This window comes from Sarcophilus harrisii, chromosome 2 (assembly GCF_902635505.1).
Source record: "Sarcophilus harrisii chromosome 2, mSarHar1.11, whole genome shotgun sequence".
NCBI lineage: Eukaryota > Metazoa > Chordata > Mammalia > Dasyuromorphia > Dasyuridae > Sarcophilus > Sarcophilus harrisii.
In genome coordinates this window covers 509412967-509435053 of record NC_045427.1, presented here as the reverse complement: position 1 = coordinate 509435053, position 22087 = coordinate 509412967, and the positions used below count along the sequence as shown (strand labels likewise).

Genomic DNA, 22087 nt, shown 5'->3' with positions numbered 1-22087 from the left:
ACTCTCCACTCTTTTCCAACTGCCTGAATCTATGAATCAATATATTAATGGAACACATAAATCATCACAGAATAGGGAAAATTAGAGAATAAGATGATAACAGTAGGGTAGAACTAAGACTGCTGGCAGAAACTACACCTTGAGATGAAAAGAAAAATTGGAATTGAGGAATTTCATGTCTAATTTTTAGAGAAATGTTTCAGTAATGACAAAATATTTTAAAGCTATTCCCATCACACAGAACATTAATACTATAGAAAAGTGAAGCTGGGAATCTTTACAATAGTGCTAAGCTACTCTCTGTGACCCCTTTTGCTGTTTTCTTGGCAAAGATACTGAATGGCTCGTCATTTTCTTCTCCAACTCATTTTACAGATGAGGAAACTAAGGCAAACAGAGTAAAGTGATTTGCCTGAGGTCATACCAAGTAATATCTGAGGCCAGATATGAACTCTATGTCTGGCATTCCATCTACTGCCCCAACTAGCTGCCTTATGTAATCTCTATTACCTGCCTATTCTGTCCTTCTATTTACCTTTCTTTGCTTTATCATCTCTTGTTGTTTTTACTTTTAGCTTGTAATCATAAAAATAAGTGACAACCACACCTTAATGGAGCAGCAGTTGGCTAGCAATGAAATTTTTAAAAAATAGCCTGGGTTGAAATCCCACCTTTTATGTATACTGCAAAGTGTGACCATGGATCTGTCATGTGCCCTCTCAGTGTGTCAGGCAACTCTTTTAAGATGATATTAGAGGAGTTACCAGACATAAAAGCCAGAAATATTTCCACTAAAGTATTTCCTGAATCTTTTACTTTTATCCCTATCCTTGTAACTCAATAGATCACAGAATTTTAGGGCTAGTCCTAGTCCTCAAATTCCTGAGCATGGTAGACTAAATATTTACAATTCTTTTCAGGACTAGGATTCTATGATATTATGGCTAGTATAAAAAGCATCCTGGACAAGGGAAGAAGTCCTCTCTAGTCCAATCTGATCCTACTTCATCTTTCTTGTCCAAGAGAAATTTATTTAAGAGCAGAGATTCAATGTTGCACAGAATCTTGGAAATCACCTTATATCCAATACTTTCATTTTACACATGTAGAAACAAACCCAATAGTATCAAGTGATTTGTCCAAGGTCTCACAGGTAGCACATAGCAGTCAGAATTCAAAGAGCTTCACATTCCAAATCCAACATCACAATGCCTCTCTGTGGTAGTAACAGTTATTGTGTCAACAAGCTTTATTATTTTTTTTATTGTATTCTTCCAAAACATCAAGGCAGCTAAAAAAATTTTTAATTGATTTTTTTGTTTAAGATGAGTCTACAAAAATTAACCTGAAATTCGTTCTATTTCATGAAGTAAAAAAAGGCAAAATTTCAGCAAGAAGAGACCCATCTGTCAAGAAAGATTATTCTGAGATTGACCTAATGCAAATGTCCTTAACCCAACAGTACACTGACCCTATGGAATCTGTAGATCAATTTCAGGGGGATTGGGAACTTTGATATGGTAGAAGGGGTAAGAGAAGGGAACTCCAATTTTATTTAGATATAATTGGTTTCCTTCATGATCCTAACTATTTTATTTTATGCTTTTAAAAACTTTATTTTAAGAAAAGATGAATAGGCTTCACCAAAACCGCCCAAGGAGCCCAGGGATTAAGAACCTCTGATATAACTAAATCCTGGGAGGCCTTGATCAGCTTTACCTTCCAAAGGCCCTAAAAGGGGACGATCTTAAAAAAAAAAAAAAATAGAATTAAGAAATAATGGGAAGGAAAAGCACACTTCTATGTATAATATAGACAGGATTCTTTAAAGCACTGAATTCGTTATCCTAAGAAAAGTGGAGTCACTACATAAAGTCCATCTCCTTGACCTTGTGTCTGTGACTTCTTTGTTAAATGAGCACAGAGAACAAACAAAAGCACACAGGATGTGTATGAATGGTAATGGCAGGCTCAGGGAAAGGATTAACCTCTCAACACAGAGTTATTTGAATGTCATATTATCCTTCCAGTTCAGTGCCAAGCCAGGCTCCTACTTATTTCCATCACAATTTAGTCAAGGTCACAAGCAGTAGATTTTAAAAGACAGTAAATCATTAATCCCAGTTCTCTTCTTGTCCAGCATCTGCCAAGGAGATACAAACTTCCACGTGTCCTCTCAAAATCCAACACTGGGTCCAATCATTCTATGCCACGCCGGGCTCTTGGACCAGATTTGGTCCAATCTAATCCATCTTCATATACTACGCAAGAACACTGTACTAGGTACCAAGGGAAATGTAAAGTTTAAAAGAGATTTATACAACACTTCATTTTCAAAGCACTTTAAGTACATTATTTCAATCAAGCCTTAAAATAAGCAGAATTATCACAGGCACTATAGTTACTGTTATCTCTATTATAAGGAAACCAAAGCACAGAAAAATTAAGTGCCTTGCAAAGGATCACAGAGCTACTTAATATTAAAGGTGAAATTCTGTCTAAGATCTTCCTGATGCCATCCCCCATACTCTGAGAAAGACTGGCACAGTGCTTCCCATAGGTTCCTGATCACAAGGAGCTTACAGTCTGGCATGGAACTAAAATGCCAACCAAGAGAGTTGTCATATACTAACTGAAAATTACCCCCCCAAGAGAGTTGTCATATACTAACTGAAAATTACCCCCCAAATGTTGTGTCAAGTGGTTAGGTCAAGCCTTTAAATAGGTCCGGGCCAGAACTGCTGGCAGAAACTAGTTCACCACCAGCTGAGCAGGTGGAGTCTGAGTAGGGACTTTCTCTCACGTAGCTCTGAATCTGAGGGTCAGAAAAGGAATGAACTTCTGAATGAACCGAGTACCTCATTCCAACTGTTTCCCTTCCCCCCACAATCAAAGGCATTTGTATAACCAACATGATATTTGTAGAACTTTTGTCATTCACCTTTTGAAAGGTTGGTCCATTCCTGATTTGCATTTGTTAAGACTCAATTCCAGCTCTATTTCTAGAAGGCAGAAAAAGATTTTTCAACATAGACAATTGTTTATTTCTGTGATTATTTGCCCTTTTCCTAACCATCCAGTTCAGAAACAATGACCACTCCACTATTTTCCAGATTACCAGGCAAACTAAATTTCTACAGGATGGTCATCTACCTAGTGTTTTTCCTGATGCAGAGCAAACGTGTAGAGCAAACTAAAGTTCAGTGTAAGAAAAGACCCATTTAAACTAACCTTTCACTTCACATCTAAAAATACCTTCATAATCCACCTCTAACTGCAAGCCATCTTTTTTTAAACTAAAGATACATATATTCCCACCTTATCTAAAATAAAGGCATTTTACTTTTTATTGCCAACCCTTCCCACAAAAAGATTAAAAAACAAGAGAAAAAATTAAAAAGGGAAAAATTATGGTCAGTCATTTCCTTAACTCGGAAAATAATTTCCTGGAAGATAAGTCCCATCCATGTCTTTGGAATTTCCTGTAGAAATAGTCGAACCTCTCTATCTTTAACCCATGAAGTAAGTTGTCATAGGACAGCCAAATCACTTTGGAACAGCATAACAGATATTGGTAAAATGGATATACTAATTATACCAAGGAACACCTTGCCCTTCATTGTTGTTTATTTCCCCCCCCCCCCCCCTCAGGAAACTGAACTCCTTCTGGTTGGAACAGTCCAGTTTCCTCCTGATTCCTGGGGTATAAGTTTTGCTCTGCATCTAGATCTTGACATACTCCTACCCACATTTTCAGTATCTTAACATATGGTTAATACCAGGAAAATATGATTTACTTTGTAGTTCAAAATTAAGTAAACCACACCCACTCCCTTAGCGAGCTCATCTGCTCAGATGGTTTCTATTAACATCCGTAGACAGTCAGAATGCCTACAACTTTCTCTCCAGCCCTAACTTCTTTCCCTCCAGCTAGCTAGAATCCTCCATAGTCTCCAAATAACCTCCAAAGATTGGCCACAATCTGAACTCAACTTATTAAGTTCAAATAAGAGTTGGACTAAACTAAATGATATTAAGGATCTTCTCTGGTTCAAATTCTTTGAATTCTAAACTTTTCTTGCTTCCCAAGTTAATTTTCATACTATCCAACTTCCTCACAACAATGTAACACGCCATCCTATCTGTACCCAATTCTCATCACCATTCATTCAGCCACAAAAAGACATTAGTTATTTTTACACAGAATCTCTCTAATTTACCCTATTATTTCTATGTCCATTGCCAAAACCATTGTATTGCTTAATTTCCTTTTTTTTTTTGCAGTACCATAACTCTATCAGACTTCTTAACTCTAATCTTTATTCTACAACCCCAAATTGAACACTTTTAATAATGATATTACTCCATCATGTAAAATCCTTTGATATTGGAATCTCTGCTGCTACTGGATCAAGTTAAAATTCCTCACTCTGTGTCTCAGAAACCTTCTGGTACCTACTGACTCCACAATAAACCTGATTATGTCTAATGCAACAAACAAATATTTGCAACCATTCAAAAATTTTGGCCTTCAAAAAAACTTTCCTTAGAACTATATAAAAACAAACAATCTCAAAACAACTGGCAAGAGACTAACATTGACATAGAATGTTAAAGTTATATGAGACCTTCAAAATCATTTAAGTTCAAGTCTTTCATTTTAAACAGGAATTTAGACCTAAAGAAGGGAGTGATTTGAACAAAGTCACCATATGAGCCTGCAACAAATTGAGTTTAATATTTTTTCCACTTGTACCTCCTTTAAAATAACAGATTTTACCCAAATATATATATTAATTAACATTTTTCTTAATTGAAACTTTTTAAATCACTAGGGAGATTGGAAAAAAATGGAACAAATCTGTGAACAGATCCAACTATTCTGGAGAGCAATTTGGAACTATGCTCAAAGTTATTAAACTGTGCTAGTGTTGATCTAGCAGTGTTTCTACTGGGTTTATATCCCAAAGAGATCTTAAAGGAGGGAAAGGGACCCACGTAAGCAAAAATATTTGTGGCAGGCCTTTTTGAAGTGGCAAGAAGCTGGCAACTGAATGGATGCCCATCAGTTGGAGACCAGCTGAATAAATTATGGTATATGAATATTATGGAATATTATTGTTCTGTAAGAAATGACCAGTAGGATGATTTCAGAGAAGCCTGGAGAGACTTACATGAACTGATGCTGAGTGAAATGAGCAGAACCGGGAGATCATTATACACAGCAACAATAAGATTATATGATGATCAATTCTGATGGATAGGGATCTCTTCAATAATAAGATGATTTAAACCAGTTTCAGTTGTTCACTGATGAGGAGAGCCATCTATACCCAGAGAGAGGACTGTGGGAACTGAGTGTGGAACCACATAGCATCTTCACTCTTTTTATTGTTGTTTGCTTGCATTTTATTTTGCTTCTCTTTTTTTTTCTGGTTTAATTCAATTTTGTGTGTGTGTGCGTGTGCGCGCGCGCGAGCAACAAGTTAATTGTATAAATATGTATGTATATATTGGATTTAACATGTATTTCTACCATGTTTAACATATATTGGACTACTTGCCATCTAGAAGAGGGGATGAGGAAAGGGGGGAAAATTGGAACACAAGATTTTGCAAGGGTTAATGTTGAAGAATTTTCCATGCATATGTTTTGAAAAATAAAAAGTTTTAATAAAGAAAATAAATGCATTTTTTAGCTCATCTCCCAGAAATAAATAAATGCCCACAAAGAATCTATTTTTATTTCTTGGTTAAAAAAAAAATTACCACCATTGGAAGAAACATCTGATTAAAAAGTCTTTCACTCTATTCCTGGCACTCTATTAGCTAGTTTAGGCAAGCTTCAATCCTTCCAAATCTCAGTTTCCTCACCTACAAAATGAAATAAAAACTGTTCTATCTCTCTCGGACAGTTTTTTGTGAAGAGGAAATGAGATAATGCAAGTGAAATTTCTTTGAAAAGTATAAAATGTTACATGGATATAATGTTCTTATGGCTATTATTACTATCATTATCGTTATGCTTCCTAAATTAGAATATTCCTTTTTTTTTTTTTTTTTTTTAGAGTATCCCCCTTTTTTTCTTTTTAATTTTTTTTTAATAGCCTTTTATTTACAGGATATATGCATGGGTAACTTTACAGCATTAACAATTGCCAAACCTCTTGTTCCAATTTTTCACCTCTTACCCCCAACCCCTCCCTAGATGGCAGGATGACCAGTAGATGTTAAATATATTAAAATATAAATTAGATACACAATAAGTATACATGACCAAACCGTTATTTTGCTGTACAAAAAGAATCAGACTCTGAAATATTGTACAATTAGCTTGTGAAGGAAATAAAAAATGCAGGTGTGCATAAATATAGGGATTGGGAGTTCAATGTAATGGTTTTTAGTCATCTCCCAGAGTTCTTTTTCTGGGCATAGCTGGTTCAGTTCATTACTGCTCCATTGGAAATGATTTAGTTGATCTTGTTCCTGAGGATGGCCTGGTCCATCAGAACTGGTCATCATATAGTATTGTTGTTGAAGTATATAATGATCTCCTGGTCCTGCTCATTTCACTCAGCATCAGTTCGTGTAAGTCTCTCCAGGCCTTTCTGAAATTATCCTGTTTGTCATTTCTTACAGAACAGTAATAGAATATTCCTATTTTAAACAAAAAACCAGAATGCCCAAATGTTTATTTATACATTGATTCTATGTTCATGGACCCTATTCTCTTTCTTATGGTTGTTTATTATTTTCATTTTATGTATTTATTTTAGTATTCAGAAGATGGGCTTTTTTTTTTAACTTGATACCATCATATTTCAGCCTTTCCTTCCTCAATGCCTATATCACATCAGTAACATTAAAAAACCAAAACAAACTTTTCTTCCTCTTCAAGAAAGTTTTCAAATTTCATCTGCATAGCTGTTTTTTACCTGCTTATTTCAAACAGTACAAGTGTACAGGTGTTACAGTGTGATTATGTTTCTACCACTTCTCAACGGCACTTCTCACCCATATGGAGAAGCCCTTCCAATACCAAGACAAACATTATTGCTGGGTGGTCTAGTTAGGGCTTAACTTAGGACTCATGCCAAGAAGACATGGCTAATGATCTCAGTGGAAAATTCTCATTTCCATCCTTGCTGAAGATGCCAGGCCAGCCAAGAAAACTGTAAAATTCCACATATTTCCAGTTTCACTGTTGCAGAAAACTAATTGACTTTGAATGGCAATTCTCTGGGTCAAAGTCACACTCATCATCATTAATAATTATCATTAACAACAACACATTCTCATAATGATCCTGGGAGGTATGCATGATGGCTCCCATGTTACAGGTGAGGAAAATGAGACTCCACATTCACAAAGCTATCAGTTTCAATGTAGCAGATACCAAGAGGGAAGAGCTATTTTTTTTTTTTTACTTGATCTTAGTTACATGAAACATCTTAGAAAATTTTCAGTTTTCATATTCAGGAAAAGGGAGGATGTATCTATTTTAGAGACTTAGAAAAATGAAGAACAAAACATTCCCAAGAGAAAGTAAAACTGAAAAATCAAAATTACTGCTACTTTTTTTTTTCATTTCTTCATTTTAATCTCTCCTAGTGTTCTTCCCATATCCAGTTATATCATCACCACTTTGTGCAATCAACAGATTAACTATATAATAAACTATAGCAGTTGTACTAGATTCCAGAAAAAAATTTTGAAATTTACACAAAAATACCAATGCTCAGATGCTCAGGCAAGGGTGAAAGAGATGAAAAAAGCATTCTTTTATCATACTTCTGATTCCCAAGATTTTTTTTCTCAGAATCTCAAGGATTCCATAAATACCAAGTGGACACCAATGTGTTTGACACAATTTTAAGCAAGATTCTTCAAAGGCCTTCAGTAGAATATAAATCCCTGAGAACAAATCTTTATATCTCCAGGACCTAACAATCTGGCATTAGGAATAGAGTGCTAGTCCTGGGGCTAGAAAAACCTGAGTTCAAAACCAGTTTCAGACACTCACTAGCTGTGTGAACCTAGATATCTGATCATTTTTTTTTCCTGAGTCTGGATTTTCTTACTGAAGTCCTTTTTGAAAACTAAAAGAAACCTGGAGACATGAGTTGAAATGATTTCTCTAACTTGTAAACTGCAGAGATAAGAAGAAAATAGAGAGTATCCACCTACATACTCCATCACATAGCAGTGGTAACTTTCGGGAAGGAAGGGGCCATGAATTCTACCCCACTTATCACCGCACATGAACTATGCACAATGAGAATTTTAATAAACATTGGTTGTGTAGAACGGAGGATCTGATGTCCCCCTTGCTGTGACCATCTCCTGAGACTTCTTTACAAAAGCCTAACTTGAACCACTTGACTTTTTATACAACTTGTAAATACAATTAAAATCTTAATGATGCAATTGGAACTGTTAGAAAAATTGAGCAGTCTTTTGAAAGGAAAAAAAAAAAATCAACACCAAAGCAGTAATGACCCTGGGGGTTAAGTTAAAAAGCATTTCATCTCATTCCAAAAAAAAAAAAAAAAATCATTAAAAGAACAGAACACTACAAAGAAATTCCCAAGGCCCAACTAAGGATTTCCGGCAGTTAATACTTTATAAAACAGCCTTCATTAAAAAGGTTGCTGGCTTTTCTGATTATAAGTAGAAAATTAAAGAATTTCCCCCTCCCAGTCATGTTGCTGTGTCCTACAGTGGCAACTGCTATTTTCAATTGCTCACAGAGAATTTTTCTGCTCATGTATGAAGAAGCCTGGATAACTGGCATACATTAGGATTATACAAGAAAATTGACTGGTTTTATTAAAAAGAATCTAGCTACAGGTAAGGCAGAAAAGTCCTTTAGTTGCCAAACACTTCTATGAATTAATACTGAGGGCAGTTGAATTTTTAACATAGATAAATAAAAACACACTTCCTCTGTGTTATATTTTCTCTGACCTCATAATCTATGTATGATGGGTTTCTTCTAATGACTTTACCATGAACTTTCCCTTTAAAATTTTGTATATTTTGAGGCCTAAGTGACAAGTTTAAATAGACACGGTAGTTTTTCAGTATCTCTGGAGACAGCAATTGGGTACAAGACCTAACGACTCCCAGAACAATGCCATAAAAATGACTCCAAAAACCTGCCGAAAAATCACAGTTTATGCTAAGGAGTAATATCAGGAGAATTTAAGCAGTAAATAGAGAAATGGAAAATCTTACACGGGCCTCCAGAAATCCATCAAAAACTCCTGTTCTTAGACATTCACACTGCATGTACTTTGAACACACACAACCTCAATTCCTATGGAAAAGAAGTCCTGAGCACAGTAAAGGAGCAAATGAATCGTTCTAGATGTAAAGCTGAAAGAGAACTCAGTGATCATCTATTTTAGAGATAAGGAAGCTGAGACCTAAGAACAATCAAACAGGAAACTTATTAGGCACTTATTCTATAAAGTAAGATTCAAACCCTATTTCTAGAGGAGGAAGAAACAAAGGAAAATAATATTAGACAATATTATAGGTAGCATAATGAAGAAAACACCAGACCTGGAGTCAGGAAAACCCAAGTTCAAATTCTACCTCAAACCCTTAATAGCTGTGTGTCCCTGGGGGAGATGCTTTTAACTTCTCTCAATCTGTTTTCTCATCTATAAAATGGGTGATAATAACATCCATTTCCCAGGATTACTATAAGAATCAAGTGAAATAACATTTGAAGCTCCTTATAAATACTATTAATTACTATTTTTAACAGAATTATTCCTTTAAATCATCATATATGTCTTCATTTTTATTCTTTTTTTTTTAAATAAAAAAGGAAACAAGCATTTGTTAAGTAACAATTGTGTCAGACACTGTATTAGGTGCTTCACAAATATTAACTCATTTAATCCTTCCAATAACCCTGAGAAAGGTGTTATTATCATTTCCCATTTTTAAAAGTTTTGGAAATTGAAGGAAGAGAAATTAAAAGTGATTTGCTCACTGTTACACAGTTATTAAGTGCCTAAGGCTGGATTTGAACTCAGGCTCATCTGACTCCAGGCCTAGTGTTCAATTTACTAGAAGAGAAGAGGGTATACATTCTATTCTATTCTACTCTTCTCTCTCTCTCTCTCTTTCTCACAAAGCAATTGGCAAAGGGTCACATAATTTGTAAGTGTTAAGTATCTGAGTCCTCCTGACTTCAGAACTGGTGCTCCAACCACTGAGCCATCTAGCCGGTCCCCAATCTCTTTCTTTCAGGGTTAAAATACTCTATAAAAGTGCTAGTACAGAGAGCACCTCTCTCCCCAATATGATATTCCTCTATCTCTACCCCAAAACTGGTTGTTTTGAGATCTCTGAATTATCCTTAAACACCATTAACTCCTCCACTATCTAGAGTTCAGACCAGGTGAGAGCCCCAAGTCAGTTGTCAGCTGCAGACCACACCAGCCTCTTGGGAGAAAGAAATCTGAAGCCTTTCCAGATGTGAACATGATTAAAGTACAAAGACCAGGGCAATGAAGAACAATGGGATACTTTACAGTTTAAAAGGTCTACAGTTAGTTAACGGTGAAAGCGACTGAATCCTTAACATGTGTAAATAAAATGAGCTTCAACATCACCACCCAAATCACACTCCCTCAATGTCACACTCTCCATGATCCCATAATCTATGCCTGATGGATTTCTTCTAATGACTTGCCAAGATCATTAAGGAGATTTTTGCTCTGTGGAAAAACTTGGCTCTATTTGTTGACCACTTCAGGCAGAAAATAGAACACAAAGCAAGCTTTGAATTAATCAGAGAAGATGCTATGTAAAAGCATAGGAAAACATCTAAAGTATCCAAGTAAATCAAGAGAACAGATTTAATAATCTCCAACATGCCCCAGTATCAAGAGAGGACAATTAGCACAAACTTGTCACATTTAGTCACTATATTGCATTTTTTTCTCTATTATTTTTCTCTTTATTATAAGGGAAAATTCACTGGGGAAATGTGAAATGACTATGATGCTAAGATATAAAGAATCAATAACTTTTTTGAAGGTAAATGAGTAAGAACCCAGAACAAATCACCATTTCTACCTTCTATAAGATCACAGGATCACTGATTTCTAAAGTGCAAGAACCTTAGAGCCCTGCTAGTCCAAACCCCATTTTGCAAATGAGGAAACTGAGCCCCAGAAAAGGTAAATGATATACTTAAGTTCACACAGAAGTAAAAGAAGTGGTATTTAAACTGGCCTAACAGTTAAATGGGGATATTAATGCCTGCTCTTGTTCTGCCTGCAAAATAATATCACATTAGAATGACTGACATAGAGATTTAGCATTAGTGGCAGAAGGGACTTTAGGGATCACTCAGTCAAAATCTGGCCACCTCATAGATGAAGATATTTAGGTACCCAGAGATTAAGTTGAGTCATCCTTTGAGGTTCAGCTCAAACACCACCTTCTTCTACAACAGGGTTAGGGAACTTTTTTCTGCCAAGGGCCATTTGGAAATTTAAAACAATACAAAATTATCAACTTATAAAACTCATGCAGTGGGAGGTTGTTATAGCTTGATTAGGCAAATGACTCCACAGCTCTGTCCTACATGAAAAATCTCTCAATTCCTCCCACTAGTGCCTTTTCTCCCAAACTTCCTTGTACAGAACTACTTTACTGTATATATGTTTATGCTGTCTCCCTTCTCAGAATGTAATCTCTTGGTGAAAAAGGATTATTTCATCATTTGTACTTGTAACAAGTATTTTTTCCTGTATTATCCTGAGCACATAGTAGTCACTAATAAATATTGATTGAGTGATTCACTGACATACCTAAGGATACAGTGGTATTATAAGTATCAATGCTCATTTTCAAACCCAGGTCTGATGATTCCAAATCCCTTACAGTTTCCTCTAAACCCGAGTGTTTACATGGTATAATTAATTAGTCAACAACAATTAACAATAATAATAACAACAATAATAATAGCTAGAATCCATTATAACACTTTACAAATATTATCTCATTTGATCCTCACAACATCCCTGGGAAGTAGATACTACTATTGTTTTTTAGGATTAGGAAAACTGAGGCAGTTAAAAATAAAGTGACTTACAAGTAAATGTCAGAAGCTAGATGTGAATTCAGTTTTTCTGACTCAATGCCCAATCTACTGAGCCATCTAGCTACACCTGGTAATCTACACTTAATGATATATTTTCCTCTTTTATTAGTGGACACTTTAAGATAAAACCAGAAGCAGTAAGAACTATGAAGAACTGTCATTCTTCAGAAGAAGTAGCAGAGCATTCTGTATAGAGAGCTGATCTCAAAACCAAAAAACCTAGATTCAAAGAGCACCTCTGAAACATACAGATTATATAGTCACCTAACTTTTAGTGGGTCCCAGTTTCTAACAAAAAACAAATGCTTTGTATCTCTCGAGATGTACACTTTTCACAATTAGTCCTGACAAGATTGTAGTTCCCTCCATAGTGGTTAACTTGCCTGGAAATGTTTTTCAATCAATTTAAAACTTTTAAAGAGCTAAAAAGAACAGTCCAATGGCCAAAGTAAAATTGGCAGAACTCATGAGCATCTATCTATATTTTTAAGGCTCCATTTTCCCCTGAGGCAACAAGAAGGAAGCCTTAGGGAAAGATAATAGCATTGTCAGAAAAATTTTCCTAACGAGAGACTGGAACAAATAACTATGGAAATAAGGAAGAAAAACTCCTAATTGCTAGTGGCCAATAGGAGCCTATGACCTTAAGAACTGGAAGAGAGCTCAATGCCCATTTGTCTCCACTTTCTATAAAACTTAGTGGTGATTAGAGAATTTTTCTGCTCAGAACTTTTACAGTCAATGTTTATTAAGTACAAGCAAATGAAAAATATATATCTTCTGACTCCATTTTTTCATACTCTTCAAGAAAATAGACCTAATAATAATAAGATGATGATGATGGGTAGACAAAGGTTAACTTGCCCAGGGTCAAACAGCTATTAAATATCTGAGGCCAAATTTGAACTCATACCTTCTACAATTCAAGTCCAGTGTCCTAAGCACCGAGCCATCAAGCTAGCTCCTATCACTGGATTTGAAGTCAAAGGACCTACGTTCAAATTCTTCCTATGTTATTTATCACCTCTGCGTCATCTCGTTGAATGAACCCACAGGTCCCTGATCTAGAAAATGAGGGAGCTAGGCTGGAGAGTCTTTTATGTCGCTTATAGCTCTAAATTTATGATCTGATGATCATTTCAGAATTAATATATTAAAGACAGCAAAACCATTTGCATACAACTCTAGAAGAAATCAAGTTAGCATTTGAAAATATTTATACCATTCTTCCTGTTCTTATTGCCACCTCACTGATTAAATTAATGGACCAGGTTCTTCATTAAGAAAGAGAAAGCAAATCAATGAATTAGATATGAAACCAAAAAACCACTACAAATGGATTAATGAAGTAATAAAAGCTAAAGATAGATCAGAATTAGATTGAGGAGTGCTTTAAATTCAAAGCTGAAGATTTTGTGTTTAATCCTACAATAGGGAGCCACTGAGTGTTTTTAAACAAAATGGCAAGGCAAAGTCTTTCCAAGAAGATGATTTTGTCAAGTATGTGGAAGACATAATTCCTCATGCAATAATACAGCATTTTAACACTATATAGATTTTTAAATATACCACAGCAATATAGCAAACCAAATTAACAATAATAAAATATATTATCTTTCATTGGGTCAATTATGTCTATAATCTTCCATTATATTACCAATGTTACATCAATTTAAAGGGGGAAATATGGATACAATGTTTTAATCCAAAAATTTAGGCTAAGGTGGTACCTTCTGGATCAAGTAGCTAATGTCAAAATGGTCTCCACTACATCACATTGTCTCTTCCTAATCACTGTGTGGTAAAATGAGTGCTGGATTTGGAGGTCTATTTCTTATTCACTACTGTAATTTTTGGCAAGCTTTTTTATTTCAATGGCCCTTAGTTTCTTTGTTATAAAATGAGTGAGTTTGACTAAATGTCCTTGAAGGTCCCTTCTACTTCTAAAGTTATGATGCCATGATCCAATTCAATAAATATTTACTCAGGGATCACTTACGTGCAAGGCACAGTGTTTGATTCTGTAGATTGATTATTCTACCATAATTATAGTGACAACTCAAATCCAGTAAGCCCCTCTTCCCAAAAAGCTTCATGGCAATTTACTGTTTTTCAATTATGGAATGGTAATTGCAAATGACATGAAATGAAAACTCACTTTGTTGGGAACAATAATAAAAAGCCTGGGAAGCAGCTATATAACTAGGTTGCTATAATTTGGGGACAATTATAAATAGTCATTCCTTGATTTGCCTGTCTTAGTCTTTTTTATATTTGATTTAATTTGATGGAGAAAAGTGAAAGTGAATTAATTTTCATTGCTTTGGAGGACATAATTCTGATTTTCTCTCTAATTTCATTTTAGTGCAATAGCTAGTTTTAATTGTTATTGACCTTTATATCCATATATTATGAGAAAGCAATATTGATTCATCAGGGAAAAGCATACAAGGTAATACATCAGATACTACATTTCCTTGTTTCATTTACATTTTTTACCTACAGTCTTTGAATCCAGAAGTTCAATGTTAACAAGAGGTGTACTTGCTAATGTGCTCAATTGTAAATGAAGGTAACTGGGAAGGGACTACCAGCTCTTAGGAGACAGAAGAAAGTAGGGTAGGAAGAATAAAATTGGGAATTAGAAGATCTGCTTCTGCCATTTAAAATCCATGTGATGACAAATTAGTTTCATTGGGCTTTGGTTTCCTCCTCTTTAAAATAAGAATGAAACATTTTTCCCCATCTACCTCAAACATGGAGTGACTATCAGTTAAGAAAATATATTTAAAAACATTTTGAAAATTGTAAATCACTACCCAAAAGTTCTAAAACTCTTTGGTCTCAGGGTTACTTTACATTAAAAATTAATGAGGACCTCCCCAAGACCTTTTGTTTATGAGTCACATTTATCAATATTAACTTATAAGAAAATAAAATATCTTACTATTATTGTTAAAAACAAACAAACAAACAAAATTCTGATCTAAGGATCTCCAGGAAAAAAAAAGTCTTGGGATACACACCATACTTTGAGAACTGCTGTAATGGAAAGTGATACTGTTTTATGACATGTGTTCTCTTATGGTATTGTTCTGTGACCTACGCCAGCGTGAACACAGAAATTTATAGTTCTGTTAGAAAAGATTGACTATGCGGGCTAATGTTATCAATTTTTCTCTTTCTAAATACTTGAATTACTTTTTTCTTGACCTGGAAGTTCTGGATTGGGGCTATAATATTGCTAAGAGTTTTCATTTAGGAGTTTCTTTCACTATTTCAGTGGATCACTTCCATTTCTTCATTGTCCTCTGATTCTAATCTTTTTTGGTTTCTTGAACTATGTCTATGTCCTTTTTTTTTTTTTGGTCATGGCTTTCAAATAGTCTAATGATTCTTGAAATATATGTTTTCCAGCTCAGTTGTTTTTCTCATGAGGGACTTCATGTTTTCTTTGGACTTTGTTTATTAGTTCATAGTGTCTCATGGAGCCATTAGTTTTCATTTTGGCCTATTCTAATTTTTGAGGAATATTTTTCTTCAGTAAGGTTTTGTATCTTCTGTTCTAAACTGTTAATTTTCATTTCACATCCTTCTTCCTTAGCTCTAACTTCTTTTCCTATTTTCCTTGCTATAGCTTATAATGGTTTTTAGAATCATTTTTCAGCTCTTTTTCTAAACTCTTACTTTAACTCTTCTTGGTATTCTTTTTGAACTTGAGTCCAAGCTGCATTTTACTTCGGGGCTTTGTAGATGTTTTGGAGTCAGTCTTTTCTTTTGAGTTTTCCTGTTGTTGAATTAACTCTTTATAGGTAAGACTCTTTTTCTTTCTTCTTCTTCTTTTTTTTTTTTTTTTTTTGGTTGTTTGCTTATTCCTCTAGCTTTATTCTTGACTTTGGAGTTTATGTTAATGCTGGGCTCTGTGTACTTCTTTGAGAAGGATATCTGATCTGAGATTACAAGTCTTTTTATATCTTTCTGCTGCTTTCACAGCTTAGTCTGGGGATCTGAAAAAGCTATTGGTGCTCCCAAAGTGATGTGATCTGAGGGCAAGATCTTCTTGCTATTCTTCTGTCCTGAATTCAACAAGTTCCTCACTCAGGCTTGGATCCATCAGCTTATCTCTTTTTAGGAATTTTAATTTTAATAATAGTAGATGAATTCAGTCTTATAAGAATTCAGGAAATCCTTGAGATCTCTTTCTGCCTCAGTGTTTTCTGTTCTAATGCCTAATCTTGGCATTCTTTTAGTTCCTAGGCAATAGAATACTTTCCCTTGAACTAGTTCCTGGTCAAACCCCATCCCCAAAGTCCAAAGATATTATCTTTCTAAGCTGCCCTGGGTTAGAAAAAATGATTCACTGTGATTTTCATGGATTTCCAAACAGTAGTCAGTTTTGTACATTTTAAAGATCTTTATGGAGAGGTATGGTGGAGAAGATTAGACTATACTGCTTCATCTTGATCCTACCCTATGGTTAGTGTTATGTAGATATGGGTTGCCATCATTACTTTTCTTGAGACAGTATCATATTAGCAAAAAGAACAATGACCTAAATTTAATTTACCTATTAACTTTGTAGTCATTAACAAATCAATTATGTTCACTAATTCTTGGCTTCCTTATCTGTAAAATGGGATAATTTTAGTTGCCCTCTCCTTTGGCACAGGCTAGCTGTTAGAAAAGTACTCTTCAGAAAAGAATGAGTAAAATAAGAACTAATTAAGTGCAAATTAGAATGCCAGGCATTGTGCTAGGCACTTTACAAATATCTTAGTTGATCCACACAACTCTGAGGAGTAGGTACTCTCTGATGATAATAGTGCCTACCAATGCCTACCATACCCATTTTATGAGTGACACAGCTAATAAGTGTCTGAGGCTAGATTTGAACTCAAGTTTTTCTGACTCCAGCCCCACCATTCTGCCACTGCACCATCTGTTTATATCACACTTCACAAAGTTTGCTATAAATACAAGTTTTTACTGTTATAATTATCAGTACAGAATAAGAAGGTATCCTAGCAGTAGTTTTCAAAGGAAGTACCACTGCAAACAACTGAAAGTCTTTCAGAAATCAGATGAAACAAATAGTAAATGCATGAACATTCCCAAATCTTCTAACTTTCCATGGACCTGAATTCCTCACAAAAAGAAAAAAAGAAAAGAAAGAAAAATTCTGTGCCATGAGAAAGAAAGAAATAATAACAACAAAGGTTAAGAAGCATTTATTGAAGGATACTGAAAAATTGGGGCTTCTCCTGGGGCAGGAAGTAAGCAGTGGGTCAACAGTTGATCACTAATGGGAGAGAAATGATGTCACCTCTGTTTACAGAGATGAAATCCCAACAAAGTCACTCCACCTGTCATCTGTCTCTCCTTTACCTTCTCCTTTGACATTCCCCCCCCCCCCCCATGATCCCAGAATCTGCAGGTCCTCAATGAAATCATTGTGCAGCATTGGGCAACAAAGTTGCAGTGTTTCAGTTCAGTGAAAGGAAATAATACCAGTTGGCCAACAGCACAGACCAAGAGTAGGAGAAGGATGTAGAGTTAATGCCTGAACATCAGAAAATACACTGCTGAGTCCTTCACAGTGTGTTCTTCAAGTAACCTCTGAGAAGTAAAAACCAGTCTTTTCTTAACATTCTCAAAGAGGATGATATCAGGGAGATGGTGAAACAAAGTGCAACTGCATTTGATTTAAGTGACGGGAGGCTATGCAAATTATCTTGGAGTTTACTGACATGATTTCTTTCTTCAGATTGGGAGCTTAGTGGGACAATCTGCCAGAAAAGGCAGCTCCATTGTAAGTATTGCATATGCCCTGGAGAATATGAGTTTTCCTTGGGTTTTCTTGGATTATGAATGGATATTGTTATACTTGGACCTGGGCTGAAAAAAGATTATGTAAATCAATATAATCTCATCTCTTCAATAAAGGGTGAACTGTTATATGTGGGCAATGAATATCTGGGATACTTCTTCAAATAGCACCCCTTTATGCTTTAAATAGCAAAACGCCATTTAATGAATTGTCATGATAAAAAAAAAATACTTCATGAAATTTCAAAATACTTATCTTTTCATTTCTCTCTTCTTTCACCAGACAACATGAAAAGGACTTCTACATCTGTCAGAATTTGTTTTGAAAGGGCAAGATTCAATTCTTTAATGTTGATATGTGAAGGGAACAAAATATATTAATCAAGCCTATTAACTGACTTAAGAAGTTGATAACAAAAAGAATGAAGTCTACCAAAAAAAAAAAAAAAAAAGGCACTAAATCAGGATTGAGATACTATAGGACAGGAGCCAGACATTTTTAGTTCCATTCTCTAATTTTTCTCTGTCAATGAAATGATTCATACTCCCTTTACCTCTAGTTACTTAATAACAAGAAAAATGCTTTACTCCAAACCAAGGAAAAATGAATAAATAAAAAATGAATATTTTTTCCAGGTAAAGTGGAATAATTCAAAGAATTTTTTAGTATCAGTATGGACACAGGTCTCCTATTACAGGCTCTGGTGACTTTCTAAGTTGATAACTAGAAAGAAAACTATTCTTTACTCATAATTGTGCTTCATTTCAATGCTTAAAAGTGAAAACATTTTCCACCTTGACAGATGAAAGAAAGCAATCTGGTTTTCTGCTTTTTCATCTTTGTTTCAGTACCAAAAGAATAGCATCCTTTTTTGAGATCTACCACAATGGGACAGAATGCCCGTATTCAGTTCACTTACCTTTGTGGCTTCTTCTACACTCTCTCTCAGAGCCTGGAGTTCTGCATCATACTGCTCCTTGAGTTTATCCATCTCTTGATCATGACTTGATACTTCTTCCTTTAATGCCCCCTTCAAGGCAGTGAGCTCTCGCTCTCGCTTTCTTAGCAGATCTTCTTGTTCCTCTTTGGCTAACAACACATCTTGTAAATCCCGCTTTGTTTGTAACAGTTCCTAAAAGAAAAAAGGAAGAAAAAGAAAAGGATTGTAATGGGCTTGAAACTCTTGACTCAATGCACTGAGGTTAGGACAACCGAGCACTTAAGGCTAACTACTGATTGGACAATATTCTATAGGCATATGCTTGGAAAATGGCCCTTACTACTATCCTGTGCTGGATCAATGATTGGTGTATACAGAGAACTGTAGGAGAGACTAGGGGGTGGAGTAAGATGAGCCAGAGTCACTTTGATGGTAGACGAGGGAGAAGGAAGGTCGCGGAGATTCTGCTTCCATCCAATTCAATCCTATCTCTAAAGACCAAGAATAAATACTAAGAATTTTTGCTTTTCCTGACTCTGGCTGATTCTAAGGTATCCAGGGTGCTAACTTGTTCATCACATTTGGCTCCCAACATGGGGCCAAGGACCCTAATTCCACTGAAGAAGTCTCCAGTGATCAGAAAATAGGGTGAGTATTTTAATAGACAAACAGGGAACTTACTCTGTTAAGGGCTAAACTGGTTATCTTTTCTAGATGAAATGGGGCAGATATTAGGAAAAGATTCTCCCCCAGTCCCAGCCCTAGCCCCAGCCCCACGCTCACCCCCGCCCAAAGGGAGCACTATAGAAAGCATGCTTAAGTTGATCAAGGGACAAAGTTTAACTGAGCATAGTTCCAAATTGCTCTCCAGAATGGTTGGATGTATTCACAATTCCACCAACAATGTATTAGTGTCCCTGTTTTCCCACATCCCCTCCAATATTCCGCATTATCTTTCCCTGTCAGCCAGTCTGACAGGTGTGTAGTGATATCTCAGAGTTGTTTTAATTTGCATTTGTCTGATTAATAATGACTTGGAGCATCTTTTCATATGGCTAGAAATAGTTTCAATTTCTTCGTCTGAGAATTGTCTGTTCATATCCTTTGATCATTTTATCAACTGGAGAATGGCTTGATTTCTTATAAATTAGAGTCAATTGAGATGGACTTTTGAAAGCGAAACAAGAGTTTTTACTCCTTTTATAGGTGAAAAAATCCCCATCAATCTATGGGGAAGAGACATTTTACAACAATTAGGATTAAAAATGAGTACTTCGGTTTTTTAGGCAAGGCTTCTGTTGAAGGCCTGCCCACACTTTCACCTGTTCCTATCCAATGGAAAACTGATACACCAGTGTGGATAGAACAGTGACCTTTAGGTAGTGATAAAATTCAGGCCTTTTTAGATATAGTATAGGAGCAACTCGACCAAGGATACTTACAACTTTCCCTAAGTCCTTGGGATTCCCCAGTATTTGTTGTAAGAAAGAAATCTGGAAAATGGAGGATGGTGACTGATTTAAGAAAGGTAAATGAACAGATGGAAACTATGGAAACTCTTGAGCTTGGGCTTCCATCTCCTACTCAATTGCCTAGAGAATGGCCTCTTTGGGTTACAGACATTAAGGATTGTTTCTATTCTATCCCTCTAGATAAGGAGGATATGAAAAGATTTGTCTTTTCAGCTAACTCAGCTGAGCCTTATAAAAGATATGAATAGACAGCTTTACAACGGGGAATGAAAAACAGCCCTACTATGTGCCAAATGTATGTTGCTGCTGCTCTTACTCCAGTAAGAAAAGCATTTCCAAAAGTTATGTTATTACATTACGTGGATGATATCTTGGGATGTGCACCTGAGGAACAAATGTTAGAAGCATGTCTACAAAAGACCATGGAAACACTAAGGTACTACAAATTGCACATAGCTCCAGAAATAAAATCAAAGACATGCTCCTTTTCAATATTTAAGATATGAAGTATATCCTAAGGTGCTTACAGTCCAAAAACTTTCCTTAAGAACAGAGAAGCTAAACACCTTAAATGACTTTCAGAAATTGATAGGAGATATCCAATAGATGCGTCCAGTGTTAGGCTTGACTACCTATTAATTACAACCATTATATGATAATTTAAGGGGAGACAGTGCTTTAAACTCACCACGCCAGCTTACAAAAGAAGCTCAAGAGGCTTAAAGAGAAGTTGAACTGGCTTTATCCAATGTGGTTGAAAGAGTCACTCAAAAACCCTTGGAAATATCAGTTTTTGCTATACAAGAGGCACCCACAGCAGTCCTTCATCAAGGAGACAGTGTGGTAGAGTGGGTGAATCTCCCGGCACAACCAGAACAAAACTTTATTCCTTACCCAGTGCTTGTGGTTAGAATTTTATTAAAGGCCATTAAGCGAGCAGTACAATTATCTGGGATAAGATCTAACAAGATATACACCTTTTATACTATTGCACAAATTAATGTGTGCTGTGAGACCATCCCAGAGTGGCAAATTTTATTAGCCATGGCTCTAAATTTTACACACGGGTCTCCATTAAAGATAACCACATTATTACATAATAGGCAATGGATTCCTGAAGAAAAGGTTTCTAAAGTTCCTCTTAAAGGGCCAACTCTCTTGACAGATGCATCCAAACACAATATTTGTGCTGTATACTCTCGTGACTTAACTATAAAGAGAGTAGTCAGAACTCCTTTTCAGTCCACTCAGCAGAATGAATTGTATGCAATCATTCTAGCTCTTACTTATTATCCAGGAAATCTAAATATAATATCTGATTCAGCCTATTCAGTAGGGGTGGTACAAAGAATTGCCACAGCTCAAATAAAATTTGTAGCCTCTAATATATATCAGCTCTTTAAGGAACTTCAAGAGCAAGTGAGAAAGCATCCAGGTAAGATCTATATATTGCATGTCCACTCTCATGGTGGACTTCCAGGTCCTATTTTTGATGGTAATTCAAAGGCAGATAGCCTTCTTACCATGTTGGCCAATACTCCTTTATTTCAGGAAGCCCAAGAATCTCATTTTAAATATCATCAGGCTGCTCAAGCTTTACGTTTACAATTTGGAATAACAAGAGAGGAAGCTAGGAGCATAGTAAAAGCCTGTACAGCTTGCATTCCTTTCCATGCTCCTACACTACCTCCAGGGAAGAACCCTCCTGGTTTGAGACC

At 35.7% G+C, this 22087-nt stretch overlaps 1 protein-coding gene across 1 annotated transcript in view; it reads right to left on the bottom strand.

Annotated features, from left to right (window-relative positions):
• Window positions 1-22087, bottom strand: part of CGNL1 (cingulin like 1) — a 201046-nt gene that overhangs the window by 91933 nt on the left and 87026 nt on the right. The window contains exon 8 of the mRNA XM_003755724.4: window positions 18877-19089. Coding sequence (XP_003755772.1) covers window positions 18877-19089 — 213 coding nt within the window. The remainder of the gene's footprint in view (window positions 1-18876; window positions 19090-22087) is intronic.